Source organism: Micrasema longulum, unplaced genomic scaffold (assembly GCF_059751315.1).
Source record: "Micrasema longulum isolate JH-2025_06_02 unplaced genomic scaffold, ASM5975131v1 h1tg000304l, whole genome shotgun sequence".
Classification (NCBI taxonomy): Eukaryota; Metazoa; Arthropoda; class Insecta; order Trichoptera; family Brachycentridae; genus Micrasema; species Micrasema longulum.
The window spans coordinates 69,683-86,773 of record NW_028277508.1 but is presented as its reverse complement, the minus strand read 5'-3'; the positions used below and the strand labels follow the sequence as shown (position 1 = coordinate 86,773).

Genomic DNA, 17,091 nt, shown 5'->3' with positions numbered 1-17,091 from the left:
ATCAATTCATTAGTTACGTAAACCTTGACGAAGAAGCTTGTTTGCTTTGAAACCGGTCGGTGAAAAATAAAAATTAGTGGTTAAAAACAAAGTTATTTTTATTTATTTTATTTTATATTTTATGTTGTTTGAGAAATAGTTGGAAAAAAGAGAGGGGATGGAAGGAGCTTTATTTTAATAGGTTTTGGGTGACCATTACAATGGAGCATCGTATAACGGGCTATATTGAAAGGTTGTTTGATTATTGATCAAAGGAACATTATTTTATAAGCTTTTCCGATGTGAAATATCTCCATATTATTTACTTTTATCCCTTTATTATTTGTATAAAATATTTAGTAAGATGTTTGGCCGCAAAGTTAATGCTTTAAATATTCAGAACATTTTTGTTTCGTAGATGGGAGCAATGGTGATCGAAGACATGGTCAGTGCCCGCTGGTGGATCGTGCTGGCTCTCGTCATAGTCATGTTCGTGTGCATCATCTACATAACTCTGATGAGGTGGATTGCGGGGCCCATTGTGTGGTTCACGCAGCTGGCTATAATTGTTCTGCTGTCTTATTGTAAGTATCGTTTGTATGAAATCTTGTCGTCTTTTGTCAATCTCACCCGCATTAATAAAGGTTTCAGCTCTTTAACTTCACAAACATCAAAAGTTGAAAGGAAAAAAGATGTTCAAATGTGGGCAGAATTGTGAATGTTACTCAGTGTGTAAAGTGCCAATGACAGGTCATAAACCCTGTAGATGCCTAGACTTCTATATTACCTTCTCCGAAATGTTATTTATCTCTGTTGTAATATGTTAATATTTACAGCTTGAAAATTTGGACAAACTCAAAATATTGTTGGTATGTCCAGATGTTTGCAGACAAGCTGGATTTCCTCCCCAGGTAGTCGTTCAGATCTAAATTTGTCGCAACAGAGAGGGAAAACATTTGAGAAGGGAATATGGGAGTCTAGGCATTTACAGGGTTTATGACCTGTCATTGGCTGGTTTGAGTGGCCACTTTACACACTGTGTAACATTCACCATTCTGCCCATATTTGAACATCTGTATTCATTCAATTCTTACCATTCTGTACCCAGTCGATATCCTGTAACTCCTCTAAGAAATATTCTTTCAAGGATTTTTTGGGGTTTGAAAAACGTCCATTTATGGTTTTTTCCACATCTGTTGCCAATTTTTTAGGCGCTGCCTAGTAGGTGAAATAATTCACCCAGACGAATCCCACCCACATCATTTTACGTCACGAAAGTCGACAGATGGAAGAGTTGAGGAAATGTGGATGTTTAAACATGGGAAGAATGGCGAATGTCACAGTGTGTAAAGTGGCCACTTAAATCAGCCAATGACAGGTCGTAAGCCATGTAAATGCCCAGACTTCCATTTTCCCTTCTCAAAAATGTTTTCCCTATCACAGTAAAACTAGACTTACATAATTTTGAATGAGGAAGTTCAGTGTCTTTTTTTATTTTTTTATTTGTTAATGGAATATTAAACTAAGCCAAATTTTATTTTTTATTTTATTTTATTATTTTAATTTTATAACAAGCTACTTCTCGGGCATACCAAACAAAAATATTGTCAACTGTAATGATAGGTATTTTGTTGGTAACAACAACATAACTACAGTCATCTACAGACCTAAGCTAAGAGCCCAACTATTAGTAACAATTATGTATATTAATAGTAAACTATGCATCAGTACTCCAGAGTTTTATTCAGCATTTTCAAACCACGCAAGGATTTGTTTATTTATTAATACAAATTACACAATTTCTTTATTGCACAGTTATTCCTTTTCATGTCCCGACTTGCATGAAAATTTCGAGTTATGACGGCGCTCTTATTTACTAAATCAATACATAGATAGATACGTTAATATTATGACACACATCAATAAAAATATATAATAAAAATTGAAATGATTTTTTAAGTTTTGTATTTCTGAAACACCTCCGCGTGTGACTTCAGAGGTTGTTCTATGACAGTTCTTCCGATTGGTTCGGTTGTAGTGACCAAACCAGATATCCTCCAAAGCTCTCATATCATTGGATCGTTGAACCAGTGAGGTCATTCGAAGTAGTGCGTTTTTATTAAATTTATTTATTTTTTTTTTTCGTACATTTTAAAGAAATTTTGCAGTACAATTTAATGCTCTAATTTTTACCCCGCGCAAGAAAACATTTTTTGTAACCAATTTCCCGTAGGGCTGAAGTTCCTCATTCTCTGTCCTTGCTGTTTTTGTATAAACACATTTTTATAATACAAATGCCAGTGAGTTCGTCCTGAAACCGGCCACCGGTTATTCAAAGTTAAAATGATGATGATTTATTTATTTATTTATTAACGGACATTGTCCATATATACAATTTATAGGGTTTAAATATTATGATAAAAGAATAGTTTTAAACATTAAAAAAAAAAAAAAAAGAAGCATTGAATAAGGGACATCGAGATAAGATCTGAACTATTTATTTAGTGCTTGTTTAAATCGTTGTAAACTTAAACCAAAAAAGTCCAGATCTTGTCTTGAGTTAACAATATGACAAAGACGGGTCATTGGAGAATTAAGGCCATAGTTTGTTCTATGCTGATCGATGAACAGTACTTTATTGTTTCTCAACCTACGAGTCGGAATATTGAATTTTACTTGTCCCAGTAATGACGGAACATCGATTATACCATTTAATATGCCGAACATATATATGGAGTTAATATTAGTTCTACGTTTTTGTAGACTAGAAATATTTAACATTGACTATCAGCATAAGAATAATTACCTCTCTCTAGTCCAAGCATCCAAGCTACTTTTCGAAGCAAGCGATGTTGGAATGAATCAATGTGATTTATGCAATTGACATGGAATGGAGACCAGACCACTATTCTAGGAAGCATATTCTAGAAGAGGGCGAACAGTTGAGCAGTAAAGATTTTTGATTGTACGGACATTGGTAAAATCAGAGGATATTCTGTTAATTTTTTAATTAAAAAAAAAAAAAAAAAATTTTTTTTTTTTTGTTTTTTTACAATAAACATAATAATAAAACAGAGTATTAAATAAATAAAGCATAATAACATAGCAATGAAATACATATTAATAGAAAAATGGTAAACAAAAAAATCCTACAAAGGCATGGCCTGTTCGTGGGTATACAAGAAAATGTTAATGAATTTTTGCTCTTATAATAAATAATGGACAGTTATAATATTTTTGTGTAACATAAGAAAGAAAAAATAAAATATTCTGTTAAAGATAATATGGTATTTTTTTATAGTAATTAAAAAAGGAAATAAAAAATAATAAAAAAAAACACAAAAATATTCCTTATTATTAAAGGGAAACAAAATAAATCATAGAAAAAAGAGTTCATATCTTTAGTTTGAATCCAGGATAGTGCACTTTTTTTAAAAGAAGGAAAAATTTGAAAGTTTGGAATCAATGAAATATTATCAGGAAAAAAAGAATTAAACATTTTTGGGCCTATAAAATATGCATGACTCTGTGCGAGCCTCGTTTTACAATGTGGTATTTTCTAACACACGATTCCTTCTTTGACTTGTTCTATTTGAATTACTTGTAAATAAATTTTGGTTCTTAAATATATATTTTAAACATCGAAAACAATATATTTGTCTTAGATCTAAAAGTTTAGCTTCTTGGAACAATTGGAAAGAGGGAAAAGTGCGATTTTTGTGAAACATTATTTTTAATATAAATTTTTGAACAGTTTCTAATGGTTTAATATGATTGTTGTAAGTTCCCCCCCCATCCAATTATTCCATAGGAAAGCGATGACTGTACAAGTGCATAATATACCATTTTAATTGTATTTAGCTGGGCGTAAATACTTAGTCTTTTGAACACATAGGTTAAATATCTTAGTTTATTAACAATGAAGCCAAGTAATTTTAGTGATTTATTTACTGTATTATCTTTATGCTCGTTGTATGTCAGTTTGTAGTCCAAAACAGCTCCTAAATCTCTGATGGACTTAACTACATCAATTTTGGGGTTTTCTATTAGGTACTCGAAGGAAATCGGTTGTTTTGTTCTATGAAATGACATTATTTAGCATTTTTTAATATTTAGTTTTAATTTATTGACTTTATATCTAATTTATTGATATTGATGTTTTCCAGCAATCTATCTCACATACGACCAGTACGCCTACTACCGCGACAACCCCGTTATCATCTCCGAGTCTAACACAAACGCCGGTGCCGTGGCTAAATCCATCACCTCCATGAAGTCCACTTGGCTGGTGTTGCTCATTGCTGCCTGCATCACCCTCGCCGTGGTGCTCCTCATGCTCATCTTCCTGAGGAAGAGGATCGTCCTGGCTATAGCCCTCATCAAGGAAGCCAGCAGGTATGTTTGGTCATTTTTAAGTCGCTAGAATTCCACTCATCCATGCGCTTTGTAGCTGCAACACTTTTGGCGATATTACAATATTATAAATAATTTATTTTTTTTATTCATAAATTTCATAAAAAGTACTTGTTTTTGTAAAATTCTAAACATATCTACTTTTACACATCTAGTAAATGTTATCACTGTAACTCTCCAAAAAAAGAGACTAACTCTTGTGCTTGGAGAGTGACTTACATTGTTTTAGTTGTTTATTTACAGGAGTTTATATAATTTTAAATACGAGTACATGAAAAGAAAAATAAAAACATAGGATATATAAAGAAAAAACATAAAACAATAATACATTCATACTAATTAAAATTTAATGTTGTTTTTACACCAAATCAAAAAAATTTTTTATATCAACTTTAAATTTATTTATTGTAATATTATTTTTAATAGTTTTTTGTTCATTAGGGAGATTATTATATTTTTTTACACCTTTGAATACAAAGCTATTTTGACCATGACTTCTATGGAATTTAGGAATTTTAACATTATGTTAGCATCTGAGTGACTCATTCATTTCAAATTCTTTTATTTTTATATATTTGTATAATAGAATTCATTTTATAAAGAGTGTCCACTGTATGAAACTTAAATATTTTATATAGACTTTCCGTATTGAATGTTGAGGATTTCTTTAAAATTACCTTAATAATTAATCTTTGTACTATTTTAAGAGGGTTTAATATATTGGCATATGCACCAACCTATCCTACAATACCATATTGCAACAAAGATTGTACAATTGAGTAATAAGGTATTTTTAAATGATTGATTTTTAAAATATTCCTTAATCTAATAAATATGTATATACATTTTCTAATTCGTTTAACTAGTTCACTGATATGGTCTTTCCATTTTAAGTTTTGGTCTACGTATACACCAAGATATTTAATTTTATCTGTTAACATTAACATAAAATTATTTCTAACTTAAACTCCAACTATAAATAGGGTCTTGATTTTCACCCACTCGTGTGCCCTGTAGCTGCTGGACATATAATCTACAGCCTATTTGTAAACTATTTTCAATTAATTAAAAACACTTTATAATTTTTTGTGCCATCTATTCTCCTCTCTTCTGGATATTGACACTCTCAGAAGTGTGTACTTTACTCTGTTTCAATCCACGGCAACCTATGGAATAGCTGGCTGGGGGGGTTGTGCGGCATCCATTTTCCAGCCGCTCATAATTTCACAGATATTATTACTGAGAATAATAATCCGGCGCCCTCCGACATACCCGCCAGAACAGCCGTTCCAATACACGAAGCTGCTGGATATGAGAAAACTGTACATAAAAGAAGCACCTACTCACTTCTGGTCAAACAATAAGGAGAGGTCTCAGCAGAATGTCCGTACGAGGTTTTCCCAAAGTATTAATTATGTCATACCCAAAACCCGTACGACTTTTGCTCAGAGACATCTCTCATTTATCGCACCGAGAGTGTTCAATATTTTGGAAGAACGTATTAAGCTCTCGAGGACAAAAAATATTTTCAAGAAAGGAGTCAAGGACTGGATTTTCCTTAGTGGGAGGGATTTGAGTAGGAAACTCCTTGATGATTTTCCGAACACTTGAGTTTACTGTTTACCATATTGATGTACCATATATATGTTTTTTCAATAGTTTTACTAATTATTTTTTATGTTTCCAATCCTTTATTTGTGGTGATATACTCATGTGTCTGTGTCATGTTATTGCTCGTCCCATCTCAACACAGGACTTTTAGTCCCATGGAGTTGGGACTTATTGTCTCAAATGTATAGTAAACTTATGTATGTAAATAAATTAAATAAAATATTTGTGCAATGTTGTAGTGGAATCTGTTTTGCATGGTTATGACAATTGTATAGAATTATTATTTTATCAGTGCCTTATTGCGAGGTGGCATATATAAAATAAAAGATTTCAACTTACGTATTTTGTCTGAAGTTTTATTTACAACTTAATTTACTATAATTCATTTTAAATAAATATTATTAAAATTATTTCCAGAGCTGTAGGCAGCGTCAAGTCTACTCTGTTTTTCCCTATCTTTCCTTGGGCCCTGGAGATTGGCGTTCTGGCTTTTGGAGTGGCCATATGCCTCTACCTCGCCTCCATTGGAGACAACATCTTCAAATCTGCTCAGAACACCAATACCAATGCGTGCGGCGCGGCTTGCAACTACACGGTAAGTCGTAAAAGTACCACCTAAAGAATTCATTGTAGGTATTAGAAATACCATCTAACGAATTAATTGTAAGCCGTAAAAGCACCACCTTGAGAATTCATTGTTAGTTGTAAAAATACTACCTAGAGAATTTATTGTATTTTTAAAAGTACCACCTAAAAAATTCATTTCAAGTCGTAAAAGTATCACCTAAAGAATTCATTGTAGGTGTTAAAAATACCACCTAAAGAATTTATTGTAAGCCGTAAAGGTACCACCTTGAGAATTTATTGTATTTTTTAAAAGTACCACCTAAAAAATTCATTTCAAGTCGTAAAAGTATCACCTAAAGAATTCATTGTAGGTCTTAAAAATACCATCTAAAGAATTCATTGTAAGCCGTAAAAGTACCACCTTGAGAATTCATTGTAAGTTGTAAAAGTACCACCTAAAGAATTCATTGTAGGTCTTAAAAATACCATCTAAAGAATTCATTGTAAGCCGTAAAGGTACCACCTTGAAGTTCATTGTAAGTTGTAAAAGTACCACCTAGAATTTAGAGAAATCATTGTAGGCTGTCAACTTATCATCTCGATAATTGTTTGCACTTACATTTTTCGTAAAAGAATCACCACAAAGATAATTTCGTCATAGTTTTGTAATTTTCAATTTCTAAAGACATAAAATTATGGCTGTAAAAATTGTGGAGATGTGGAAATCGCAAACAGGCAGAATGGTGATCACTTTCACAGTGTCATTTCCTCATTCCCTAAGAACCCCGTCATCCCGGTTGAGACATCGATCTACATAATATAATATTGTGTTCATTTGTAGGTTGGACAGCTTTGTGAGCCCGAAAAATTCAATGAAGATTGTAAAACTTGTTCGGAATACATCTGCCATTTTGTCGGTATTGTCAATCCGCAGTACATCTACTGGTTTCAAGGTATGTATCTATACATTTATTTATTTATTTTCATTTTCTTTTCTTTTATTCAGGAAACATATAGTACAGTTACAAAGTTTAATATTTTACACAATTAGACTTAATTCTAATGGACCAGTGAAGTTTCCATATTATAAAGCAATTATATGTAAGGTTAATTATGAAAGTATAAAAAAGAGAAGGAAAAAGAAAACATAAATGAAAGTTGTTTAAAAATTAAAATTTAAGTGAAAAAAAGATATTTTAAAGTTTGCAGTTTGTAGTGAGTATTTACAAATGGAAATAATATTAAAAATGAAGAAAATTTGTAAGAGTAATTAAAAATTAAGAATTGAAATAAAGAATGAAAAACATGCTCAGATGTAAAAATAAAATAAAATAGTAATAACATTTTTTTAAAAAAAGGAAAAACATAAATAAACACATATTTATTTTAAGGGATTCAAAGAAACGATGAGAAGAATCTGTAAGTGAAATATAAGACAATAAATTTAGGTCAATTTAAAAAACATCTTCAAAATTAATGAGTTACTAATACGAGTAGTAAGAGTAGCAATATATTGATTTTATTTACATATATTATATAAGTAATTAAAAGTAGTTTAAAAGTATAAAAACATGCCAATGCAGCAGAAAAAAAAGAAAAAATAAAGAAGGAATAACAAGCATAGCAAGTAATCTTTAAAATTTGAAAAAGCAATATAAGGAGAAGATACATGAGGGTATTACAAGCAAACTTAGAAATCTCCACCAGAAACGGAAAATTATAGTCTTTAAAATATAGCTTGATTAAAAGACAGCTGCCAAACTAGTGAAGGGAAATTACTGTTTTTTTTTATTTTTTAACTTTTTTTTTTGCACCACAACAGGCCAGGAGGCCCAACTACAGTGGTGAATTACATCACAGAATACCCAGGCTTGAGAAAAATCACATTTAATTTTTGTGTTCTCTCCGGGAATCGAACCTGGAACCTTCCGTATGTGAGTCAAGCGTCTTAACCGCTACACCACGGAGGCCGCTGATCACTGATCAAATCGATTTTATCAGTTTTTTCACGCAAACATGAAACTCTGTTTCCGAAAATTGATATAAAAACGCAAAAACAAGCCTATTATAGTGTGTTTAAGACAATTATTCACAAAAAAAAGTAATTTATAATTTTTTTCATGAACAACATCACATGAATTATTTTTTTAATCGACAATTTACATCGATCAATTTGTCCCATCTCTAACATTTTTGTAAAATGATGTAACCTTGTAAGAATGTCATTAATATTTAGGTTAATTTTAGTTTTAAAGCTGATTTTATACATTTATGATGATTTATATGTCAAGCATTGTATCAAAAAAAATAATTAACATGCCAGACACGAATGATTTTTCGTGTGTAAATGTGTGTGTCAATATAAATCACTTCTTAGACGTTACTACAAAGTTATGTCGTCACTTTTGCTGACAACTGTCATTCTAATCAAGCTATTATATTTATATATTTATTGACAATTCTTGATGGAATTCCATTGTAATGATGTAATAACTATTTACATATAAGTTATTAATTTAAAAATACTAAGATGCCTATTATAGGGCGAAAGCGCTAATTGGTCAAATTAATAAGTGGAAGTGTACTAAGTATTTTTAAATTAATAACTTATGTTTAAATATAAGTTATTACACCAATAAATAATATAGATGTACATAAATTAATTATAAACATAGCGTTTAAAACTGTCTGAACATTTTGTTAATTATCTCTGTTTATTAAGTTAGTCTTCTTTGTTTATTCTCAAATGTAAAAATGTTTTTAAAAAAAAGTCTATTGTTAAGTGTCCTCGGCACGGGTAACCCCAGCAAGGTCACATTATTTTTATTATTAACTATAGTTTGTAAGATAAAAAATATGAATACATCAATGAAAATCATTCTTCTTTAGCCTTGAATGTGGCGGCATTCTTCTGGGCAGAGTTCTTCATCCAGGGAGCTGGAGACATGATCCTAGCCGGAGCGTTCGCCACTTGGTACTGGACCTATAAGAAGTCTGATGTTCCATTCTTCACTTTAACTAAGAGCATCGGTCGTACACTACTGTAAGTACCATTTTTTTCCTCTAACCTATTTGACCACATAACCGAGTGTCGCACGCAACACTGGCTCAGTATCAGGCATAGAAGAAGCATTCACATTCTATCACTTCTTCGCAATATTTTGAATTTTATCTATTTATTTTTATTTTTTTATTAATCAATATATTTCATAAATGATACATGTTTTTATAAATCTATACAAATCTACTTTTATACATCTTGTAAATGTTTAAACCGGAACTCTCCAAAAAGAGGCTAACTCTTGTGCTTGGAGAGTGACTTACACTGTTATAGTTATTTATTTATTAGAATTTAAACAAAAAAAACTTATAGGATATAAAAGGAAAAACAGAAAATAATAAAACATTCATACTAATTAAAATTGAAAGCAGTTTTTACACTTGTCCAAAAAATGTCTCTAAATTTACTTTGAATTTTTTATTGATATATTAGTTTTATTAGTTTTTAGTTCATTGGGGAGATTATTGTAATTTTCGACACCTTTGAAGACAGCTATTTTGACCATGACTTGTGTGGAATTTAGGGATTTTAATATTATTTTGGTATCTGAGTGATTTATTCATCTCAATTTTTTTTATTTTTACTTCTTCATAAATTTGTGTAATGGAATTTATTTAATAAATAGTGTACTGTGTGAACTTTAAATAATCTATATGGAATTTCCTTATTGAATGTTGAGGGATGCTTTAAAATTACTTTAATAATTCATCTTTGTGCTATTTTAAGAGGGTTTAATATATTGGCATATGTATATACATAATAATGTTGCACCCCTAACTTTATGAGGCCATGAGCCCTGGGTTGAGTTGGGATACAGCAAAACAGAGAGTGGAAGCTTGCATATTATTAAAGAGTACTACAAATAAAAATTATTATATAAACATCTGGACAACACGCTCAATAGTACTATATATTTTTATTTATTTATTCATATTTATTGCTTACAAACTATAATTAATAATAAAAATAATGTGACCTCACTGGGGTTTCCCGTGCCGAGGACACTTAACAATATACTTTTTTTAAATTACATTTGAGAATACACAAAGAAGAATAACTTAAAAAAAACGAACATAATTAACAAATATTCAGACAGTTTTAAAAACAAGGTATTCATGTACATCTATATTATCTATATTACAAAACACACAATGAAAATAACAAAAACCTAACATAAGCGTACACTTGTGGAGCAGTTGGTTCAATATTGGTATGGGCGAATGAGACAATCCATTTTACTTCTACCTAGCTTCTCTCGTTACTAATTTTCTCGTTACTAATTGTTTTGATAGATAATGGAAGTAGGATATAGATTTTAATTGAATAATAGTCAAAATCCCTAACTATACAAAAGTTCTGATTTAAATGCCATAAAACATTTAAAAGGCGATTATTTCAGTTCAAGCTTTTTCTGAGATGCATTGTTTTGCCATGAGACGGGCGATGAGTAGATCCTATGAGGGAAAAGTGTCTACGGAGTGTTAAATGAGGTCCAAAGGGACAAATTACCTGTATGTAGTTGTAGAATAGTTTTCTGACGTTGCATGGGAAAAAAAATAATACGATTGTAATTTATTGTTTATGTTAAAGTAATAATTTTTAAACACTATTGATTTTTGTTTTTAGTTATAACCTGGGCACTGTGGCTTTTGGCTCCCTCATCATCACCATCTGCCGCTTGATCAGGGTCTTACTGGAGTACATCGACGCCAAGGCCAAGGCCTGGGACAATACCTTCTCCAAGGTGGTCATGTGCATGTGCAAATGTTTCTTCGCCTGCCTCGAGAGCTTCCTGAAGTTCATAAACAAGAATGCCTACATCATGTGCGCCATTCACGGGAAGGCCTTCATCTCCAGCGCCAAGGATGCCTTCTCCCTGCTGATGAGGAATATCGTGCGCGTATTTGTGCTCGACAAGGTGAGTACCCAAGAAAAGATCTCCGTCTCTGTTTAAATATGGAGAAACGAATCGTTTTCCTACCAGCTATTACTTTAAAGAACAGTCAGGCAGCTGAACATTATCACTTTGGAGATCGACGTCTTTCACATCAGTGAAACTATGTCTCTCTCAACTGGAAAGCATTATACCCGAATAATGTCGAACCATTGCTCGAGGGTTCCTGTGCCTCGATTATGAACGCTATCTTCATCTGTACATATCGAGACGGTATACTTAACTTCTGTACTATCTGTATCTACCTCGGTATGTTCTCTCTACTTGTCATATCGACATCACATGATCGAAACTAGCCAATGAATGAGCGCAAACAATTAGTCCGCGTTCCTTACGTCATTAACATTAAAAATAGTTCTCATTTACATTTTAAATAGGCTTCGGTGGTAGAAAATGCTCACTTCAAAGCGATTATAAATTCCAATAAATCCCAATTCAAGCAAAAAAAGCTCGCTTAAATATGATTTTTATTTGACTTTTAACCATTGCCAAAACGATATGCTTAACGAACGTCTGCATTTATTTACTGAGGTAGTACTGAGCGATTACAAGGCCAACTCTCGATACGTTCTCTCAGAAAGATAGTAAAACAGATGGAAAAATATAACAACTAAATTATTTTTTTACAGTGGTAACTTTCTAACGCCTAGATACTCTTTTATGTTAATAGGACAGAACCTAGCGACATTATTTTCGTCTTATTAAACTGACAGTTGTCAGAATTTAATTAGACTTCAAAATTGACTTATTTCTCTCTCATATTTTTAAAAGGCTTTTTTTTTTAAAAAGTGCTAACCTCAAAACGATGAAAATTTTTAATAAATCATAATTAAAGGAAAAATTGCTCGGTAGAGCAAAATTTTTGACACTTTTAATGCGTAGATAAACATAGACCTGTCGGTATAAACCGATGTACTTACATTAAAACTTGATGGTGGGGGTATCGGTAGTATACCTTTGTAGTCGGTCTAGAGACTTTTATCTTCAACTATGACGTCATACTGAAGCTATGTCATTTAAGAGCGTAGATATGTGTACCGTGACGTATGCTTACCCTTGTTTCATATCGATGTACCTACTTAAAACTTGAAGGTGGGGGGTCGGTAGTATATCTTTATAATCGCTAGAGGGAATTTATCTTCAAGTATACCGTCAAGGTGAAGGTATGACGTCTTTATCTTCCCATCATAATCGAGGCCCTGGTTCGATATGTTGTCCCAATATAACGGCTTAAACACTTTATTTGTAATGTTATTTCGGTAAAATAAATAAATTTGAACATATACAATACAATGATCGCTTGCAGGTGACGGACTTCCTGTTCTTCCTCTCCAAGCTGGTGGTCGCCGTGGGATGCGGAGCGGCTGCGTACTTCGCCTTCACCAGCTCCGCCATGCGCAAGTTCTCCAAGCAGGATGACCTGCACTACGACATCGCTCCTGCACTGGTGGTAGCTGTGGGCGCCTACCTCATCGCCTCCGTCTTCTTCAGCGTCTACTCCATGGCTGTGGACACACTGTTCCTCTGCTTCCGTGAGTCAATAACGCAAAATACCCACTTTTTACCAATCTTTCTTCATCACTGTATTGCTAATCCAACAGAGTATCTTTTTTCCCTAGTGAGCGCTTAATAAGCTCCTAAAGTCACTGAAACCTGTGTAAATGTATTGTGACGGCACCCATACATTGATTCTCGTCCCCCGAGAGTATGTGTTTGAAGAGCTCAGACTACTGGGTGGAGGGCGAGTGCTTTTATTTTTATGACTTAATCTCCTCCCCTAGCCCAAGTATTTAAACAAATTATTGAAATGTGCCGTTTAAACGAATGGAATTTTTTAATAAATAAATAATTCAATAATATTGATGTTTTTTGTTGATATTTCTTAATTAACATATTACAACAGAGACGAAGAACATTTAAGAGAAGGTAATATAGAAGTCTAGGCATCTACAGGGCTTATGGCCTTTGACAGGTCATAAGCCCTGTAGATGCCTAGACTTCTATATTACCTTCTCTTAAATGTTCTTTGCCTCTGTTGTAAAATGTTAATATAAACAGCTCCCCAGGGAGTTGAATCCAGTCCTTGTCTACAAAAATTTGGACAAACTCAAAATATTGTTGATATTTCTTTATAAAACTCCATAGTTAATGATTATGATAAAATTATAAATAAACTTATCGATGAAACTTCTTGGTTTAGTTTTACTTTTAATTATTTTAACCAACGAGTGCTTTCGCCTAAGTAGGCATCTTCAAAACTGGTGAATTGTTTACAACGTTTACAGCTTTTATACTATTCTTAACTTATTTTGGAGATAAGATTAAATAAGTATTTTAACAGGGGACAGAAAACATAAATATTTACAACTAGTTTGTTAAACAGTTCATTTTTGGGTGTTCTTGGACCGAAATTGGGATTATGTATGAATTTAATCACAAACAAGTACCTAGGTACCTACTTATCAATAAAAAGTATTTTTCCAAGCTTATCGCAGGCAAGCCAACGTTTGGGCAGGACAACGTCTGTCGGGTCTACTAGTATACTATACTATAAGTACCCGCTAAAGTAACAATACTCTGGTGTGGCACTCACAAAAACCAATATGAATTTGAAATAAGAACTATTAAAGAAAAACTTAACAATCCCATTACGTTGAGATTGTTGAGGTGGAGATAATCAGGAGAAATTTTCTAGCAAACGGTCAGATCGATGGATACACATTTTGTAATTTTGTGTCTTTCTATGCTGTGCTTTTTTAAAAAATGTAACATAATATTTACTTTCCTGTTTTGTAATGTTATAATTGTATTTTCAGTGGAAGACTGCGAAAGAAACGACGGATCTCCCGAGAGGCGTTACTACATGTCCAAACAGCTCATGGGTATCTTGGGGAAGAAAAACAAAAACACATAATTCCACAACTTATCCCCTTATTACTGGTTATAAATTGTCATACTACGCCATAATGGAGTCTGTTGTCTCTGCCCAAGATTTTCCCCATTCAGTGTACCACCCTTCAGTTGATCGGCGGAATTTAAGACAGAAAACAAACGCGCTGTTCTAGTATGGCGTTATATGACAATTGGCGCCCAACGTGGGGCAAAAATACCTACCACAATTATATCGACGGTAAAAAGTTTAATGGCTGATGTACCATCGAGTGAATTTTGCAGGAGAGTCTAATTATAATGAAAGCATTATTATTAACATATTACAAAAGAGATAAAGAACATTTCAGAGAAGGTAATAAAGAAGTCTAGGCATCTACAGGTTGAATCCAGTCCTTGTCTACAAAAATTTGAAAAAACTCAAAATATTGTTGATAAATCCACTTGGCCCATGAAGAAGTATAGAAATTGAAAAAATAAGATTTTCAGGCGTTGCCTAGTATGTAGGTGAAATAATTCAATTAGATAAATCTCACCCGCATAAATAAAGGTTTCAGCTCTTTAACTTCACAAACATCAACAGATGAATGAATTGAAGAAATATAGATGTTCATATATGGGCAGAATGGTGAATGTTGCACAGTCATAAGCCCTGTAGAAGCCTTGACTTCTATATTACCTTCTTTTAAATGTTCTTCATCTTTGTTGTAATATGTTAATACAAACAGCTCCCCAGGGAGTTGAATCCAGTCTTTGTCTACAAAAATTTGGACAAACTCAAAATATTGTTGAAAGCATTATTTTTTAAATTTTGAATCACTTCTAAAACAATGTAAAGCATCTCAATTTTATGTGACATAATTCAGTTAATTTTATGAACGTCATAGAATAGGGTTATCGATATAAACGCTAAATGTGTATCTGATATCCATGGTTATGTGACACAGCTTAAAATTCTGAGAAAAGTGGTTGATTTCAGCAATAGTAATGCATCAGTCACTAAGCCTCTACCATTGATATAAAAAAAAACATTTTTTTTTAAATACCCGTCGGGTACCTAACTGAAATTTTGAAGAGAACGACGTATTCTACTCGGCTGTTTTTCGTTTTACACTATCTGTGAATGTTTTCTTTCTTCTTCATTACTAAGCATAATTGGTGTTTACGAGTGATAAGACATAATTTTACTATAAAAGAATCAAATGTTGTGGAAAATATTTATGGCCATAAGTATTTTAAATAACTATAGCTGCTTATTTTTAGAATTTAAATAATATTTTACGAGATTTATAATTGAATTTTATTAAGAGCAAAATATATTTAGCCTTGGATGTTGTGACAAAATTGCGATAAAAAATTGCATTTATTTTTTTGGTTCCGAACCAGTGTCGGTTCTATGTATATTGTTCTACCAAAAACAAGGTCCAAAGTATGGTCTTGTAATAGAAATCCGAGAGATGTGTAATAATGTAACATTTTGTGTTTCCCATACAATGTTATTTGTTAAACAATTAATTTATTTTTAAATGTTTCCTCGAACCCGTTTTTTTTAAATCAGAAAACTGAAATATGGTAACTAAGTTTTTATCAGCTAGTTTTTCTGACCTTTAAAATGGGATTTAGATATTTCTCAAAGCTACGGTTGCCTAAGAAAGCGTTGCCGTTTAGTGGCCACGACATTCCGTAGGGCAGTTGGCGTAACAAGATGGCCGTCTCAACGAATACCGCTATCTAGCAAACGTGATCACTTAATTTTTATTAACTCATAAATTAATTTTATTGACTTTTATAAAACTGACGTATTGCAGCGGAAAATGAACAACTTAGACAAATTTAGCATTAAAAGTAGGCATATTTGGGAATTTAAATACCTCGGCAGCATTCTAACAGAGACCCTCGACCCAGATATAGAAGAATTGAGACAGCAAGAGCTGCTTTTAATAAAATGAAATCCCTCTTCTGCAATGCTAATCTCAACTTGAAAATAACGCAAAGATTGGTAAAATGTTATGTGTGGTCTGTATTGTTGTATGGCTGTGAGACTTGGACTCTGAAAGTGAACACTATGAACAGGCTGGAGGCTTTTGAGATGTGGTTGCATCGCAGAATGCTTAAGATATCTTGGACAGACCTGATAACAAACTCAGAAGTCTTAAGTCGAGCTAGAACGAACAGAGAACTCTTAACCACCATAAAAATTCGTAAAATTTCATATCTAGAAAAGTACCACTTGCTCCATTTAATTTTGAAAGGCAAGATTGAGGGTCACAGAGGGGCTGGAAGAAGACAGATGTCCTGGCTGCGAAATATACGAGACTAGACTGGCTTCAGGACTGTGGAGCAGATTTTTCGGGCAGCACAGGACGGAGACTTTTGCCAGAGTGATTGCCAACGTTGGGGATACCTGACAGGGCACTAAGAGAAGAAGAAGAAGGTATTTGGGAATCGGAAGTCGAAAACTATAGTTTGGAGGAGAGAGAAATATTCAAAAGTCATCCTACAGTGTGCATTTCAAGGTTTAGTGCAATTTTCATGATTTTCCAAACCTAATAAAAATTTCATCATTTTAGAGTCTAAATCAAGTTTGCACTCACCACTCTTCCCAAACTGTTTGTAC

At 32.7% G+C, this 17,091-nt stretch overlaps 1 protein-coding gene across 1 annotated transcript; it reads left to right on the top strand.

The window, feature by feature from the left end:
• The first annotated feature begins 276 nt into the window (after positions 1-276).
• Positions 277-14,883, top strand: Ctl2 (Choline transporter-like 2). The gene is made up of 8 exons (XM_088224659.1): positions 277-563; positions 4,146-4,374; positions 6,421-6,598; positions 7,412-7,523; positions 9,460-9,613; positions 11,258-11,549; positions 12,892-13,117; positions 14,402-14,883. Exons 1-8 carry the CDS (start codon positions 398-400, stop codon positions 14,497-14,499), a joined length of 1,455 nt encoding a protein of 484 aa, XP_088080785.1. The 5' UTR covers positions 277-397; the 3' UTR covers positions 14,500-14,883.
• The last annotated feature ends 2,208 nt before the right edge of the window (positions 14,884-17,091 follow it).